Source organism: Semicossyphus pulcher, unplaced genomic scaffold (assembly GCF_022749685.1).
Source record: "Semicossyphus pulcher isolate SPU_LCO1_2020_fin unplaced genomic scaffold, fSemPul1.0.p SCAF_9, whole genome shotgun sequence".
In the NCBI taxonomy this organism is placed as follows: Eukaryota; Metazoa; Chordata; class Actinopteri; order Labriformes; family Labridae; genus Semicossyphus; species Semicossyphus pulcher.
The window spans coordinates 17,413,466-17,428,700 of record NW_027211770.1 but is presented as its reverse complement, the minus strand read 5'-3'; the positions used below and the strand labels follow the sequence as shown (position 1 = coordinate 17,428,700).

The following is a 15,235-nucleotide window of genomic DNA, read 5'->3' as shown; positions in this document are numbered from 1 at the left end:
CACCTAAGAATTCTGTCCTGTTGTGATTTGATTTGATTCTGTCACTGCCCAGAACGTTTTTTGGGGCATTTGAGGCTCAGCTGTTAAACTGGGAGCCACAGAATGGACCTGGAGCAAACCGTCGCCGCCTTGCTGTCGAAAAACGAGCAACTCAGGCAGGAAAATGAGCAGTTGAAGTCGATGCTGAGTTTAGTCAAGGAGAATAACGATCTGAGAACCATCCTGGAGAGCTTCAACGATGATTCTCTTGAGGAACTACCAGGTACTGTAAGGGTTTTTCTCTGCCACTAGATGGCAACCAGGCTGTAGATCAGAGTTGTCAGGCATGTGGCAATTTGAATATAACTGAACTTAAACACAGGAAATATAAATACCTGTTTAAACACACAATTGGTAATTTAATCAGATCAGTCTTATAATTCTTGTTATCTTTATTTCTAAAAAGTAATATTTGTATTATGTACTCCTGTTGTCATGCAATTGTCTATTTCCGTGCAATGCAGTTTAGTGTTAGCATGCCCAGAGCTGTTGCAGTTTTTATACATAAACATTCCTAATGGATACAATTGTATTTATAATAACACCGTTCCAAGTAACATGACAAGGAAGAAACCTGATTAAAGCAAAGCAATTCTACAGACGGTACATTCTGATTCCCGAAAATATGTATCTAATCAAATCTGTCCTTAAATTTACTGTTAGCCAGTGTAAATAAAAGTCCTGCACAGCTTTTTGTCTTCAAACCTCCCCAGATATTTTGTACATTTTTGAAGTGTAAATATTTCTCTTTTACATTATTGTTTCCTTACTTCCCATGTAAATTGTGTGCACCATCAGACCATGGTAAATTCCTTGTAATGTAAAAATTACTAAATAATAAACCTGACTCTGATTGTGAAGAGACTTTAAATTGGTGTCTTGCTTCTGTGACTTTTAACTCCTCTGTCATTTATGAGAAATAATAATAAATGTATATCATTTGTCAGTTTGCTCAGCATCAGGGCAAAAACCATCCAGCCATATGTGGCAAAACACATGTGATGAGAGAGACTTCAGAAAAGACTTGCAGCTAACAAAGATCCAACCGGAACACCGGACCTCATCTCCCGTCGACTTCAAGTCTTTCCTCCAAAGCTCGATGCACACAGACACAAGTGAGAAGGCTGAGCGTCAGAGCTGCCAGACGGACATTTGTCTTGATGGGAAAGGCAAGTAATTCAAGAAATGAAGAAATTTCAGCAGTAACGGGGGAGCTGTTGCCAAAAAGAAACATTAATTTTTGATTTCATATTCTTTGTTATATAATTGCAGATGCAAACAGGATGCTGGGAGAGATTGCCTTCCAACTGGACCAGAGGATTCTGTCATATGTCTTTCAAAGCCAAAAGAGGCATTATGGATTCACACTGCTCAACATACCAGTCAAGATCACAGAGGTAAGAAAGGGGGGGAAAAAGTTGTCAACAGTTGAGGAAAACCCATTATGCCCATTATGATTTAATTTATACAATCACTACTGGCCAGAACGTTCCACTTACATGACTCACAAGAAAGTAACAAGCCTTTTATTTATTTGTCTCCTCTTGCAGGTCAGCACACACCCGCTGACAGGGAAGGTAGATGAAGACTATCGGCTTCATCTCACTCAGAGGTACGCTGGCCTCATGGAAAAGTTGAACCAGCTAGGGTATAAAACAGCACTTCACCCTGCTTTCACTGAATTCATAGTCAATTCCTTTGGGATCCTGAGAGAGAGGCCCAGTGAACACAGCAACCAGGAAATACTCTTCAGCAATACAGACTTTCTGATGAAGGTGATTAAGACCAAAGCACCAAGAACACTTCAGAAGGACCTACTGCTTGTGCTCACCTGCCTCTGCAACATGGCCCAGAGGGATGGAAAGCCTCTCCTTCTCTGGTAGACGTGCCTGTATCCAAATATCCGGGCAGCTTACAAGGTCCCAGAACTGGAAATAAACTCTAATAAAATACTTTACATCATAACTTTGCTGTGGTTGATTTTGTGAACTCAGAAATGTCTCGATTGTAAAACCACAACAAAATACACAGCACATTTGCTTGTGTTATGTTTTACATGATAACACTGAACAGCCAACTTTATAGGAGCCATAAAGACATAAAGCATTCAGTCTTGTATCCTGATTTATAGGGCAATCTGATACCTAACAGTGGATTGTTTCTTCAACCCATATTCAATAATATATTAGGGGTAAGATTTGGGGCGGGTGTCATCACTTTAGAGACTAAACATGGTCATTAAGAGTTGTTCTTGTGGGCCTTCCTCCCCCTCACATTCAATATTTAAGTGTTCTAGCAGGTCGAGTGATCCTCATTACTATTTATTCTGCAGTAACCTTACTTTAGTTGCATGCGCAGGGCTTAAGCTTGATCCACAGCGTATTTGCTTGTAGCTAACAAAGAAAGGATTATTTTGCCATAACAGAAGAAAGTAAAAATGTATTGAGTACAGGCTAATTACACAAAGAAGTGTTCAATTACTGTAATTGTTAGAAGTAAAACGTAATCCTGGTTTCAAGTTTAATAGGACATATCTCACTAGCCTAACACATCGACTCAGGTAAGGTCATGTGCCAGACGGACACGACACCATGACAACGCCATCATGGGCGTGGCTTAATAAAGGCATGAGCCGTTGAGAGCAGGGTGGTCTTATCAAGGGAAACACTTCACTGAACTGTTAATCTGTTTTCAAGACTGAGCATTTCCTCTGAATATTTGACAGTCTACTATACAAATGTAATTTAACGTTGCTCGCAGTATGGACTCATCAGACGGACTGTCCCAATTTCCGTGCTGAGGTAAGTACTGCCACGTTAGCTGAATGTTATAAGCTAGCTACGCTTCAGTACAGGTGACAGCTTTCATTCGTGATGAAATGTATATAAAGCATTTACTAAGTATGAAGTGTCAGTAACCAGTTGCTATAATTATCCAGCAACGTTATGCGGTCATAGAAACCAAAGTTAATGTAACGCTGGGTTTAAAAGTCTTTCTTAAGCGTTTCTTAAGTGAAGCTGTTAGCTTAGCATACCTGTCCACAGGCGATCATCATTGCTGACATCTTATCATACCTACCTGTATGAGTGTCGTCTGAACAAACAGTGAGGCCGAAAGCTCGCAAGAATTCACTATTAAAGGATTACATTATATCTGAAGTTATGCTAGTCTGTCGTGAATGGGGTGTTGGTAGATTAAATCAGGACGTTGAGGGTCTGAAACGCGAATGACTCATTTTGTTCAGGTATATCTTAAGAGCTTGTACGCAACTTACTGACGTTAAAGGGCAAATACGCACAAAAACATTTCTTTCATTTTGTACTGATTTTTCAAAGTACTAGCCTTATTAAATTTATGTCATTACATAACACGATTTGAGGTTTTAACTTTTACAAATCCAATGACTTTAGTTATATAGAAATCTATTGTAAGTAGAGACGAGTGTGGTGTTCAGAAAGGTTGCTCATGTCAGTCTCGATGCCAGTGGTAAGGAACATTGTGCAGATGGTCACAGCTGGATTATAGGCAGTTTACGCCATGTTTTTCCTCTTTGCCTTCCTTAAAAGTGATCACGATGCATTGCATAATCTTCCAGTAAGCCTGCCTGACCTTCCCTCTGCATCTGACTCCGCTGCGTTCATGTCATTGTAGCTGTCAATTGCTTCATGCTTTTCCACAAAGGCGTGTACTGGCATGAAGTCAGTGTAAAGATAAAAGCCAGTTGTTCCTGAGAACCCACAGTGTAAATATTTATGCAGGTTGTAAGAGAAGATCCATGTCATAACAGTTACATTTTTCTTTCCTGTCGTAGTGTCCAGTGGAGCCCCTGAATGAGTGACTTTGGGCAGGAATGAGGCGAGACTGTGAAGCCCCGATGTTCATCCTGATTGTTGCGTAAAAAAGTGCCTGGGGAATGGCCCTGCAGGCATCTCCATTTCCTAATGGGTTTGTTGCAGGCCTCCATGCTGTGGGATGGGCATTCATCCTGCCTTGTTTCTGGTTTCTCGATCGCCTCATTGCTGTGTGCAAGTCCACCACCCTGGAGCAAACCCAACAAAAGGAGCAGGAATGCTACCTCCACCCACTCAAGGTCTTTTTTGGATTTATTCTCTTCTTCATCCTCTTTCTCGCTACAGCCCCCTTGGCGTTCCTGGGCTTTCTGATCTGGGCACCTCTGCAGGCTTGCCGCAGGCCCTTTTGCTACCATAGAGAGATACCATCCACACCAGAGAGGGAGACACACAGGGGCTTTGAGCTGGTAGGAAAGGCATCATTTGGATTTGCCACAGCCAACTTGTGTCTCTTGCCTGACAGTCTTGCTCGTTTCAACAACTTAGGGCACACGCAGCACAGAGCAGCAGCCATTGGTCAGCACATTGTGCAGGGTATTTGTCGACCTCATATCCGCATCTTTGTTGACTCCCCCAGCAGCTGTGGGACTCTCAGCCCCTCCAACAGTATACTCCCCAGCGCTAACTCATCTACATATGGCGCTACTGATAGACATACACAGCCCCCAGTTGGTAACAATTCTGACTCAAGTGAAGGACACATTTCACTCGTAAAGTCCAACAGTAGCGTTGTTTGTGCACCCTGTGATGATACAGAAGAACCCTCGACCGAGCCACCTTCACCCTTTTTTAATTCCAATCATAATTCCAACCAGCAGGGGGAAAAAGGGCACCGGAGCGCTCCCCGAGCTTTGCTCTCCCAGGGTCTCCGTCACCAGGACAATGTTCCCTGGGAGGTGTCGACATTGTTTCCAGCCAACGTGGACATTCTCTGCCTTGAAGAGGTGTTCGATAAGAGGGCAGCACAGAAGCTCACCAATGCACTGAAACCTGTGTTTGGACACATACTGTATGATGTCGGTGTTTATGCCTGCCAGCCACCATGCGGCTGTTCCTCTTTCAAGTTCTTCAACAGTGGTCTGTTCGTAGCCAGTCGATTCCCTGTGCTCGAGGCCCAGTACCATTGGTTTCCCAATAGCCTTGGGGAAGACGCGCTTGCTGCTAAGGGCCTGCTTTCTACTAAGGTACATTACTTAACATAATGTAGAAATCCTGTTAGAAAAGTCAATTGTCCTTTTTGTGTTGCACAATTAATATTAATAATGCATGCTGTTGTCATAGTATTGAAACAATGCAACTGGTATTGATTGATTTTTTTTAATTCTTAGGTGCTTATTGGGAAGAATCAGAAACAGAAAAAAGTGGTTGGATATTTTAACTGCACACATCTTCATGCACCAGAAGGCAAGTCAAAATTTCTGATCCAGTCTGTTTACATTAACTCAGACTTTGGTAGTTTTCTTTCAGAAATCAATGATTTCAAGCACTCTGGAAACACATCCTCTAGCAACTGAGCAACAGTTGCTAGAGGATGTGCCCTTTCCAAGCCAGACCCTTTGCTTCATGTTACCCCCTCTCTTCTCACTTTCCTGTTTCTTCAGCTTTTCCTTTCAAATTAAGGCACAACATTTCCCCCAAAAGTATCCTGAATATACGAAAAACAATCGTGACGACAGCTATCTGATTTTTTTTTTTTAACAGGTGAGGGTGAAGTTCGCTGTGAGCAGTTAAACATGGTAACTAAGTGGATTGGCGATTTTCAAGCTGCCAACAGACAGCCCGATGAGGAAGTTGCCTTTGATGTGCTCTGTGGAGATTTCAACTTTGATAACTGCTCACCTGGTTGGTTTTTGACCATTTTCAATAGATTTAATATTTTATAATTAAATATAAAATTGTGTATAATACATTTTTTTGTTGAAGAATCTAAACCAAAAAGATTTGAAAAAATTATTAATGCACGTTTTTCTGTTTGTCTAGATGACACCCTGGAGCAGAATCACTGTCTGTTTGAGGAATACAGAGATCCATGCAGGGCAGGGCCCGGGAAAGAGAAGCCCTGGGTCATAGGTGCATATTTAAACCATTTTACTACAGTAAATACTGCATACGCACAAGACAAATGATGACAATTCATGGTGTATTTCATTGGTTTGCTTCTGAAGGAACTCTGCTGGAGCAGCCCACATTGTATAAAGATGACGTAAACACTCCAGAAAGTCTTCAAAGGTATACTCAGTTCCACTTTTTAAAGCCTTTTTAACACAGCACCACTGATATATGACCACAACTCCTCACTGACTGATTTTGTCAAGCTGAAGCTGATGTAAAGATCCTCTCTGTCTTCTCTGTGTAGAACTTTGGAGACAGAGGAGCTGAGAAAGCTGTATATCTCCCCTCCTGTTCCTGCACAAGGCAGTCTGCTTGTCTACCCTGAGGCCGACCAGCCATGGATCGGGCGTCGGATCGACTACATTCTGTACCGCGAGAGCTCCATTTCAAAGCACTGCAAAACAGTATGTGTCCCTGTGTGGTTTTACTCTTTCCTGACTCAGCCTTCTCCATCTTCATTTCTTCTGTCACCTTGAAGTTACACGTGATTTAAGATTCCACAAATGATTTATAAAATATCATTCCTTTATAGATGCGTTCTTGACACACAAGTCATTCCTTTTTAAGCAGCATACAAGATCTTATAAATTCACACATTGTTTTTGATTCCACCCAGGACATTGAAGAGGTGACCTTTGTTACTCAGCTGGCCGGCCTTACGGACCATATTCCTGTGGGCTTGAGACTGAATGTAATAATGGACTCTGCTGATGAATGAGGACTAAATGAACTCCAAGTCATAAAGGGAACAAAATGTACATGTATCACAATGTCTTCTTTACATACTTGAATTTGTTAATCATAATGTACTGACCAATGAGATGATACCTCAGGTATAGTTTTTTTGTTTTTTAATCATAATCATATGTTTACAATTTTATACATAGAGGACTGATTATGAAAAAGGTATTGATTTTGTAAAACAATATATTTGTAGGAATTTTTATTATGATTTTTTTCCTACAGAAATAAATTTTAAAGAATTGATTTTAAACTGTGTGTCTTGCTTTTTCATTTTAAGCAGTATCACCAGGCTAAGGCAAAGTCTTAATCTAAGGGCAATCTCTAATCCTGTATACTTTGTACGGATTTACAAGTCAGCAGCTTGAGATTTGAGGTCATTACCGTTTGCGGTCTATAGGGGTGCTCTTCATGTTCAATGCCCAGAACCAACGAAGAAGTTATGCGAACCAATCAAAGGACAAGGACGAAATTCACTTCCTGTTTTTAGCCCTTGATAGACTCGTGGGTAGCATTTACATTGATATTTTCAAGTTGTATACGTTACAATTATGAGTATTCTACATCGCTCAACAAAACTGCTATCGACATTTAGAAGTAACATTATTCTGGTGCACACTGGTGTTTTAAAGAGCTTCTGTTCGGTCCCCAAAGCTCGTTGTTACAGTCTATGTTTGCCTCGACGGTTTACACCATATTTATCCTCATGTCAGCATTGGCATCATGTATTCAACCGTCACTTAGACACTAAAAGATTTTATTCAGAAATGTGCAGTGAAAGTAATTCAATCAAGAACACCGGTGTGTCGCAAGAGGAGTCACCTGAGATGGACAGTGAACGTACAGATCTGAGACAAAGTAAGTAGATGTGGTAAGCGCTGAAATGGTTAGTCGATTAATTGGTCGAAAAACAGATTACTTGGCAGGTTTTATAGTATGAGGATCAGTAGCTTTTAAATTATTAAATTTGAGGATTTACTGACTTTCACTGTATATTAAAGTAAACTGATTATCTCTGGATTGTGCACCGTTGGTTTGACAATACAGGATATTTGTTTTTGACATTTAATAGATCAAAGTCATTAATCAGATTCGTTATTTAATAGAATATGAATTAGCTGATTTTTAAGTAAAAATCTTATTAGTTGAATCCCTAACTTGTTAGGCCTGCTATTTAAGTTTTCTTTTTATATTGAATACTCTGCTGATTATTTTCCCCACTCATCAATTTATCACTTTCAAATCTATAAAATGTCTTAAAATAATTCAAAAATGACCAACATTTTTTGATTTGTCCAAGGAATGGTTGAAAATCCAAAGATAGTTGCTTCAAAATAGCTATCACCGTTTATTTACTTGTAATTTTTGTATGTAAAGGCATTTCTCTGTTTCGGCACGTATAGCATTTCACTAGCTAGTATGCGATGAGACAAGAAATGAGCCACATTTGTTTACTGGATATTGTCCAACAAAAGTCTTCACCCTTGTTTTCTACAGGATCCCCTGAGACATTCACTCTCGACGTGCTGGTGTCTCTACTTCGTCAGGAAAATGCAGCGGACATCTGTGTGATTAAAGTACCAGAGCAGATCAAATACGCTGAGTACTTCATTGTTGCCAGTGGCCTATCACCAAGACACCTCCGTGCAATGGCACTTTATGCCATTAAAGTGGTAATTTACATTGACTTTACATTGTTAAATGGTTATATGTTCAATCCATGTTTGCAAACTTACACAAAGGATGATTTTCCTCCAGTATAAGTTTCTGAAGAAAGAAGGAGAGCCAAATGTCAAGATTGAAGGAAAGGATTCAGAGGACTGGATGTGCATCGACTTCGGTATGTAAAACTTAGAGATCCTATCTGCTAGTTTCCAATTTTAACAGCTGTAAATGTGTTTATTTTCATGCCTTCTTCTCTGTCTCAGGAAATATGGTTGTTCACTTTATGCTACCAGAGAGCAGAGAAGTGTACGAGCTGGAGAAACTCTGGACCCTCAGCAAGTACGATGAGCAGTTGAAGAGCATCCCTGCTGAAACGCTACCAGAGGACTTCATATATGATGCTGACGTCACAAAGTGATAACACAGGACATTTCATCAACATCGTTGTGCACGGACTTCTTATTTAAAACTTTGGATGAATCTTTTGCTCTCCCTTTGAGTGGAAATAGATTTGTTTTGAACAACACATGTTCAGATATTTAAATAGATTGATCAATCACACAACAGTTTTTGTGCAATAGCATGGTTTATGTTTAAATGGTTAAAAAGCTGTTTTATCATATTTGATGGTTATAAATAAATTATTTTAATACCATTCTAGATATCTTAGAATTATTGTCCAGATTGTGATGGTGTTTTTACTCAGTCACATATTAATTTTAATTAACAAAAAAAAATGATCAGAAGGTGAACAATTTTGAGTCAGAGCCTTTTTAACAATTGAACCAACCAGTAGCCAAACCAGTGTTCAAACCTATGTGTAAAAAGTATATCCAAATTAAAGCAGTAAAGCTACATAGTTATAAGTACTAAAACTAGTAATGACATAGAATGGCACTGTTCTATTATTTTTTAAAGTTACCTACACCCTTGATATAATATTAATCAATGCAGTGGGGATAAAAAATGAAGCCTCATGAGAGTGAAATACACAAGAAAGTAACAGAACTTCTGGGCCCGTATTCACAAACATTCTGAGAATACTCTCAGAGAGCTAGCTCAGGAGTGATTTAAGAACACTCTCAGAGCAACTCTGAGCAAGGAAGAGACAGAAACTTCTATCTTTGTGAGGAGGCGTGGTTGACCCCATTGCTAGGTATGTCACATTCTTTCAGAAGCTGTGATTGGTTGAAAAAAAAAAGCTTTCTTAGTGATGATGGGCAGAGAAGGACACTGAAATCGATCGGCCAGTCACAGAATTTACTCAGATGTTGCGTCATCATGAACACTATTTTATGTACTGAACATCTCTGTTGAATCAATTGTAAGCCACACTTTAAAGTAAACAGCCTACAGAATGTTTGAAACACATGCTCATCTTCACATGGGGATAGTTTTATATACTTGATCACTTTTATTTACCATGCTGCCAATTTAAGTACTTAATCTAACTGATATTAACGAGGGAAATCACTGCTGCACTTTACATTTTTCCAGTTGCCAAATATTTTAATGTTGTGATCACTTTCATTTCTGGAAATATCTCCTTGTTGCGTCGCATCTCTAATGAGATCTACCACAAACATGATCCCTGCATGATCCACTCTGTAGGCTCTTGTTTAATTAGCCTACTGTTGTTTGTTAGCTCACTGTTATTCGGTGTTTCGAGAACATTTCTCCTATCTCTCCGTCTTTCCGCCATTTTCCGCCTTCTTAAGAAACTCTTAAGCCTCTTAAAAGTCCTCCTCACTACTCCTAACAGTTTATCACCTTAGGAGCTCTCTTAAGGGCTGAGATGCTTTGTGAATAACTCTTTTCTTTACCAGGATCTAGTCTTAACTTTAAGGGGAAATTCTTAGAAAACATCACGATTCTAAGAATTTTCATGGAATTTCGTCCCTAGGAGCAACTCTTTGCACTAGGAAGCTTTATGAATACTTTTTGTAAAGTGTCTTGAGATAACTCTGGTTATGATTTGGCGTTTTACAAATAAAATTTGATTGCTTGATTGATTAATTTGAATACGGGCCCAGGCTCGTACTGAAGCAAAAAAAGTTTTTTCCCCCAAAGGAATGCTCATGTGGGGACGTCCAAAGAGCCCCCTCCAGTTAATGCTTAAAACAAATCAAACAAGCCAATTGCTCCTTCCAGCAAACAAGTTGTTCGCCAAAGTATTAGGTGTGAGATGAATTCAGTCAGTACTGAGGTGTGTTGAAAGATTGCTCAGTGAATTGGTGTTACACAGTTAAGTGTTCAGCACTTCTACAATCTGTGCAGTCTTATACAAATAAGCATTTAAGAGACTTTACTGCATATTTTTTTATTATTTAAAACTAAACATGAACATTTTAGAATTCTTACAATGGCTGTAGTTTTTACACACCTCACATGTCCTGACTTTCCATTGATTCCATTTACTGACATGTTTTAATTTGAAGATTACAAATGACAGTTTTTACGTAGCTTCAGATACCGGCGTGTTTGTGAAGAATCAGCCTTAGCATCAAACAGTAACATAAGCTTGGATACTACATGAGAGCATGCACACACACACATCGCCTCATTACTCCCTAGCAAGTGACCATTCCGCTTCATGAACTTGCGAGTCATGCTGCATCAGAACATTAAGTAAATGTAAAAGTGTAATGAAGTGGGACGTAAATGAAACATTACTCACACTTATATAAGATAATAGTTAATTCCAACAGCTTCACATAATAGTTTCCTGGCTTAACCACATCAAAAACCCCAAAATGCTTCCATGTGTAATTGTTATTCATTCTTAAATAACACCATTTCCGTGCTATTTAGAACTAATGGTGGCACATTTTGAACAAAACTAATTAAACCAATCCTTGGCTGAACCATTGGTCCTTAAGTTTCACAGACTGGATTAAACCAGCTGCTTTCTAGTGCAACAACAACATGACTCAAACAAGTAGAAGAAATTAGATGTTCTGTTGGACTCCAGAGTTGCTACTTTAGCTAATGTTCTCATTAGCTCCAGAGCCATTTTACCTACTGTTGGGTAGCCTTGAACGGCAATGGTGTTAATATACTCTATGATGTGAGACATTATAAAAATTGAGCTTTTGGAAACAGCCTCCGTGCAGTTAGTCTTTTGGTATAGTATTGTGTTACAGGACATAGGAGGGTATTTAGGTTTTTTGATTTCAGTGCGAGTCCTGCAGGTGGGTCGGCACTTGGCTGCAGGCTTTGTTGCTCTCTCAGAGGAGGGTGTTTATGACATGTATTACCAGAGAGCCCATCAACATTATCAGACATGGCACTTTAAGGACTCTCTGTGCTTTATCCACCTGGCCCTCATTTGTCAACAAGGTGCGGTGCAGGCTCATGTGACCCGAGTATTTAAATCAGGCATGTATCATTGACCATTCTCCATAATGGATATTCATTATTTCCTAATACAGGTGATAGATGTTTCTTTGTCAAGTAGAATTTGTCATTAAAAAAAAGTTTTTAGTTCTGATAGTGTTTTATTACTTTGTTCTCTAAAAATGTTAAAGCTTTCTCTTTAACAGATTTATATTGACTATCAACGGCTTGGCAGTGACATTTTGATTTTTGCCGTCTGTTGAAATCATTGTATAAATATGTAAGCCCTTTTTACTGAATGAATTTTTATGTATGGTGTTAAAATGCTAAGTTTGTGTGCACTTTACCTGCAAAGGCTGTGCTGCTGCTGTGGATCAGAGTTCTCATCTGCCTGTCACAGGAAAAAACAGCACCAATCAGCTGTCAAATTTCAGTCCAGAGTGCTCTTCAGAGAAAATAGTTGCCATTAAAGTCATCTCACCATTTAGGTGCTGAAAGCTTTCTCTGCCCTCTATCAACCGGAATTGAAAATGTTTGAGGTTTGAGCAGTTTGAGCAGCAATTTGCTGCCCTGTCTTGTATGATTTGGAGTCATTTGAAGCTTTGCTTGCTGGTTTGTCTGAAATCTTTTAGACACTGTCTTAAAGCAACTACATGTCATTCAGTAGTGTTTAAAGTGGAGTGCATTAAAAAAACGTCAGTGGACGACATTTGTTATTGACTTTAACCATTTTGAAGTCTTTTTATTCTTCTAGCTAACAAATGCTAACCTTTCAAAATATGTAACTGAATTAATATGAGACGTATTATAACCAGAGCCTGCAGAAAAGGCATCATGTAAAACCAGCATGTAAAACATTCATATCATATTTCACATTGTTATAGCATAATAAAATAAATGAATGTTTTTGTATTTTTAAGGTAGATGAGCTCTCTTCCAAACACAAACTGGGGGATTCTAACATATTTCAACGTAATGTGAAAACAACAGACCATCATCAGCCATTTGAAGTTACACATCATCAGTTTTATTGAGACTTATCATGCTGCTTGTGACTCTAAAGTGGGCGCTCTTAATTAGTAAAAGCTTTGTCCGTGTTTGCCAACACCAACCAACTGCTAGTATAAAATTCTTTTTAAATAAATAGGGAAATTTGTTGATATCATGCATGCTCTTTTTTACCCTTTAAACATATAAGCCCTCCATTTTAAAGCTAATGTAGAAACGGAGAAATGTGATTAAAGATACAATAACTGTTGCAAATTGATAAGAATTAATTATATTCCCCTCTGTGGGCCTATTTGTAATTACACAAATTCAACTCACAGTATTTTATTTTGTAATTTGTAAATTAACTGTTTTCTGCACATGAGCTGATCCTTTGTAAAAAAAACCTAATTGTGGTGATAAAACTCAGGCATGATTCAATCACACGTGCAGTAGATTGCTAATGCAGTTCATTTTAATAAATCCAAAGCCGTCACACCTTACATATTTTGGTCTTTTCACAACGTTACTAAGTGCATCCATTTGTTTCGATTTGCAGACATTCGGGTATAACTAAACTAATGAGGCAGTGGATATTTCTCAGGAGTACCCTAAAAGTGAATGAAATCACCCTCCCTCCCCGTCCAGCACACGCTGTATAAAACACAGCCAATGTTTGAAATCAGACAGAGTTGCCTTTGAACAGCAGAAAACCAACTACAGCGGTATTTTGTGACACTTCAAAATGTAAGCTTTTTTTTTTATTCCTCACCTTTTATTTGAAAGGCATACTTGTTTATTGAAAGTCAGTTAATAGTGATGGATCTGTTTACGATGGAGTATCAATCCAATATGGATTCTAGGTCTGATTTTGGCATTGTTACATTGTTGGATAACTATTATTGCTATGCATTTTGACTATTAATTTTCCCTATGATCCAGGATTCGCTGCAGCTCTGTGATGTCGCCGTGTATTGTGGCTCTCTGCCTGCTGGCTTGTAGTCACTCTGGCATAAATGCATATCCAGCCAAGCCTGCCGGTCCCCGGGAAGATGCACCACCTGAGGAGCTCGCCAAATATTATTCAGCACTAAGACACTACATCAATCTCATCACAAGACAGAGGTTAGTTCTTGACTTTGTTTAAAATGTTAATAGTACATGCAATGCAGAAATGACACTTTGTAGTCACTCTTTTTTCTGCATAGGTATGGGAAAAGAGACACCCCAGATACTGTGTTTTCAGACGTGTTGATGAGGGAGAGTACAGAGAGTATTCCAGGATCAAACTATGTCAGGTAAATATTTCAAAATCACAGTGCTAGTTTACTTTTTATGAAGCTTTTTTTCCTCTAAATACTCTGTATCGTATGCAATATAATGCTGCACATAGATACACAACTTTCTTACAAGCTTCCACCGAAACATCCATGCAATACTCTATCATTGTCTATATTACAAGTGACAATCTTCTGGGAATGTTCATTTTATGTTACACAAGAACTCCTTTTAAAGGTTGTAGTTTGTATTGGTAATGCATCTTGTATGTAAGTGGGGACAGGAAACATCTTACATGTTTGAATGTTTGAATGTTTCAAACACACTTTGAACTTAAGATGTGACTTCCTTATGTTCTAGGTATGATGCGCTGCCACTGTGGTGATGCTGATGGATCCGTCACAACCAGGTTGACTTTTACAAAGCTGCCACCATGTCTGTTACTAACATGAAATGAACTTGTGCTGCATGGAATAAACATTTCTGTAATGCAAACATTTAAGTCTGTGATGTACACATTTTTAATGAGTCTACCCGCCATCTTACTCACTTGGTTCTACTCTCTAGCCTATTGAAGTATCTACATTGCAGATACATGTTAAACAGCTTCATTCAATGATGGAGTAACAGTGCTCTCTACTGGTTAACTGGTGACATTTGGAACAGTTTGAAGTGGGGCAAATGAACAGCTTAAAATTCATGTTTGTAACTAATCTTCTATTCGCTGCAGGGTAAAATAGAAAATTAGCTGTAAACTGAGTACACCAGTGCGTTGCATTTATATTACTTATTGTATCAAGCTTGCTGAGGTGTACCTGCAGCCTGCCTGAACAGATTACCAGTTTAATCCTATCAACTGACCTGGATACATCAAAAGCGAATCACGCAACACTTACAATTTGGTAAACTCTCTTGTGATTCTTGGTCCAAGCTATTAGCTTTCTTTTACTATGCATGCTGGCAATCTGGTTTTCTATCCAGAAGCCTAAGCAGGTGGTGGATAATGCAAATTAGCTTGTTTGTAGCCAGATGTGGACATGGATTATCACAGGCCGTATTTATGATAGCAAGATCAACAGTATATCTTCCTCATGGGGTAAGTGTGAGAGTTTTATTTTTTTTATAGGTTCTTTGCTATGCAATAACAGAACTAATCACTGGGTGCATGGTGTTTTGTCAGAGTGGAGGATAGAGTAAACCTGTTATATTACTGGTACAATATTTTA

The 15,235-nt window shown here is 38.9% G+C and overlaps 4 protein-coding genes across 4 annotated transcripts; all 4 read left to right on the top strand.

Annotated features, from left to right (window-relative positions):
* The first annotated feature begins 71 nt into the window (after positions 1–71).
* Positions 72–1,985, top strand: LOC138584548 (speriolin-like protein). Its single transcript, XM_069656813.1, has 4 exons — positions 72–262; positions 987–1,208; positions 1,312–1,436; positions 1,590–1,985. The coding sequence occupies exons 1-4, from the start codon at positions 103–105 to the stop codon at positions 1,920–1,922; spliced, it is 840 nt and encodes a 279-aa protein (XP_069512914.1). The 5' UTR covers positions 72–102; the 3' UTR covers positions 1,923–1,985.
* Positions 1,986–2,685: 700 nt separating this feature from the next.
* On the top strand, positions 2,686–6,933 carry smpd5 (sphingomyelin phosphodiesterase 5). The gene is made up of 8 exons (XM_069656019.1): positions 2,686–2,840; positions 3,851–5,074; positions 5,219–5,294; positions 5,592–5,732; positions 5,871–5,960; positions 6,056–6,119; positions 6,247–6,406; positions 6,619–6,933. The coding sequence occupies exons 2-8, from the start codon at positions 3,953–3,955 to the stop codon at positions 6,718–6,720; spliced, it is 1,755 nt and encodes a 584-aa protein (XP_069512120.1). The 5' UTR covers positions 2,686–2,840; positions 3,851–3,952; the 3' UTR covers positions 6,721–6,933.
* Positions 6,934–7,245: 312 nt separating this feature from the next.
* Positions 7,246–9,028, top strand: malsu1 (mitochondrial assembly of ribosomal large subunit 1). The gene is made up of 4 exons (XM_069656020.1): positions 7,246–7,601; positions 8,241–8,416; positions 8,502–8,583; positions 8,672–9,028. Exons 1-4 carry the CDS (start codon positions 7,295–7,297, stop codon positions 8,824–8,826), a joined length of 720 nt encoding a protein of 239 aa, XP_069512121.1. The 5' UTR covers positions 7,246–7,294; the 3' UTR covers positions 8,827–9,028.
* A 4,403-nt stretch (positions 9,029–13,431) lies between these two features.
* On the top strand, positions 13,432–14,463 carry LOC138583948 (peptide YY-like). The gene is made up of 4 exons (XM_069656021.1): positions 13,432–13,478; positions 13,674–13,856; positions 13,940–14,029; positions 14,370–14,463. Coding segments are annotated over exons 1-4 (300 nt in total). The 5' UTR covers positions 13,432–13,476; the 3' UTR covers positions 14,395–14,463.
* The last annotated feature ends 772 nt before the right edge of the window (positions 14,464–15,235 follow it).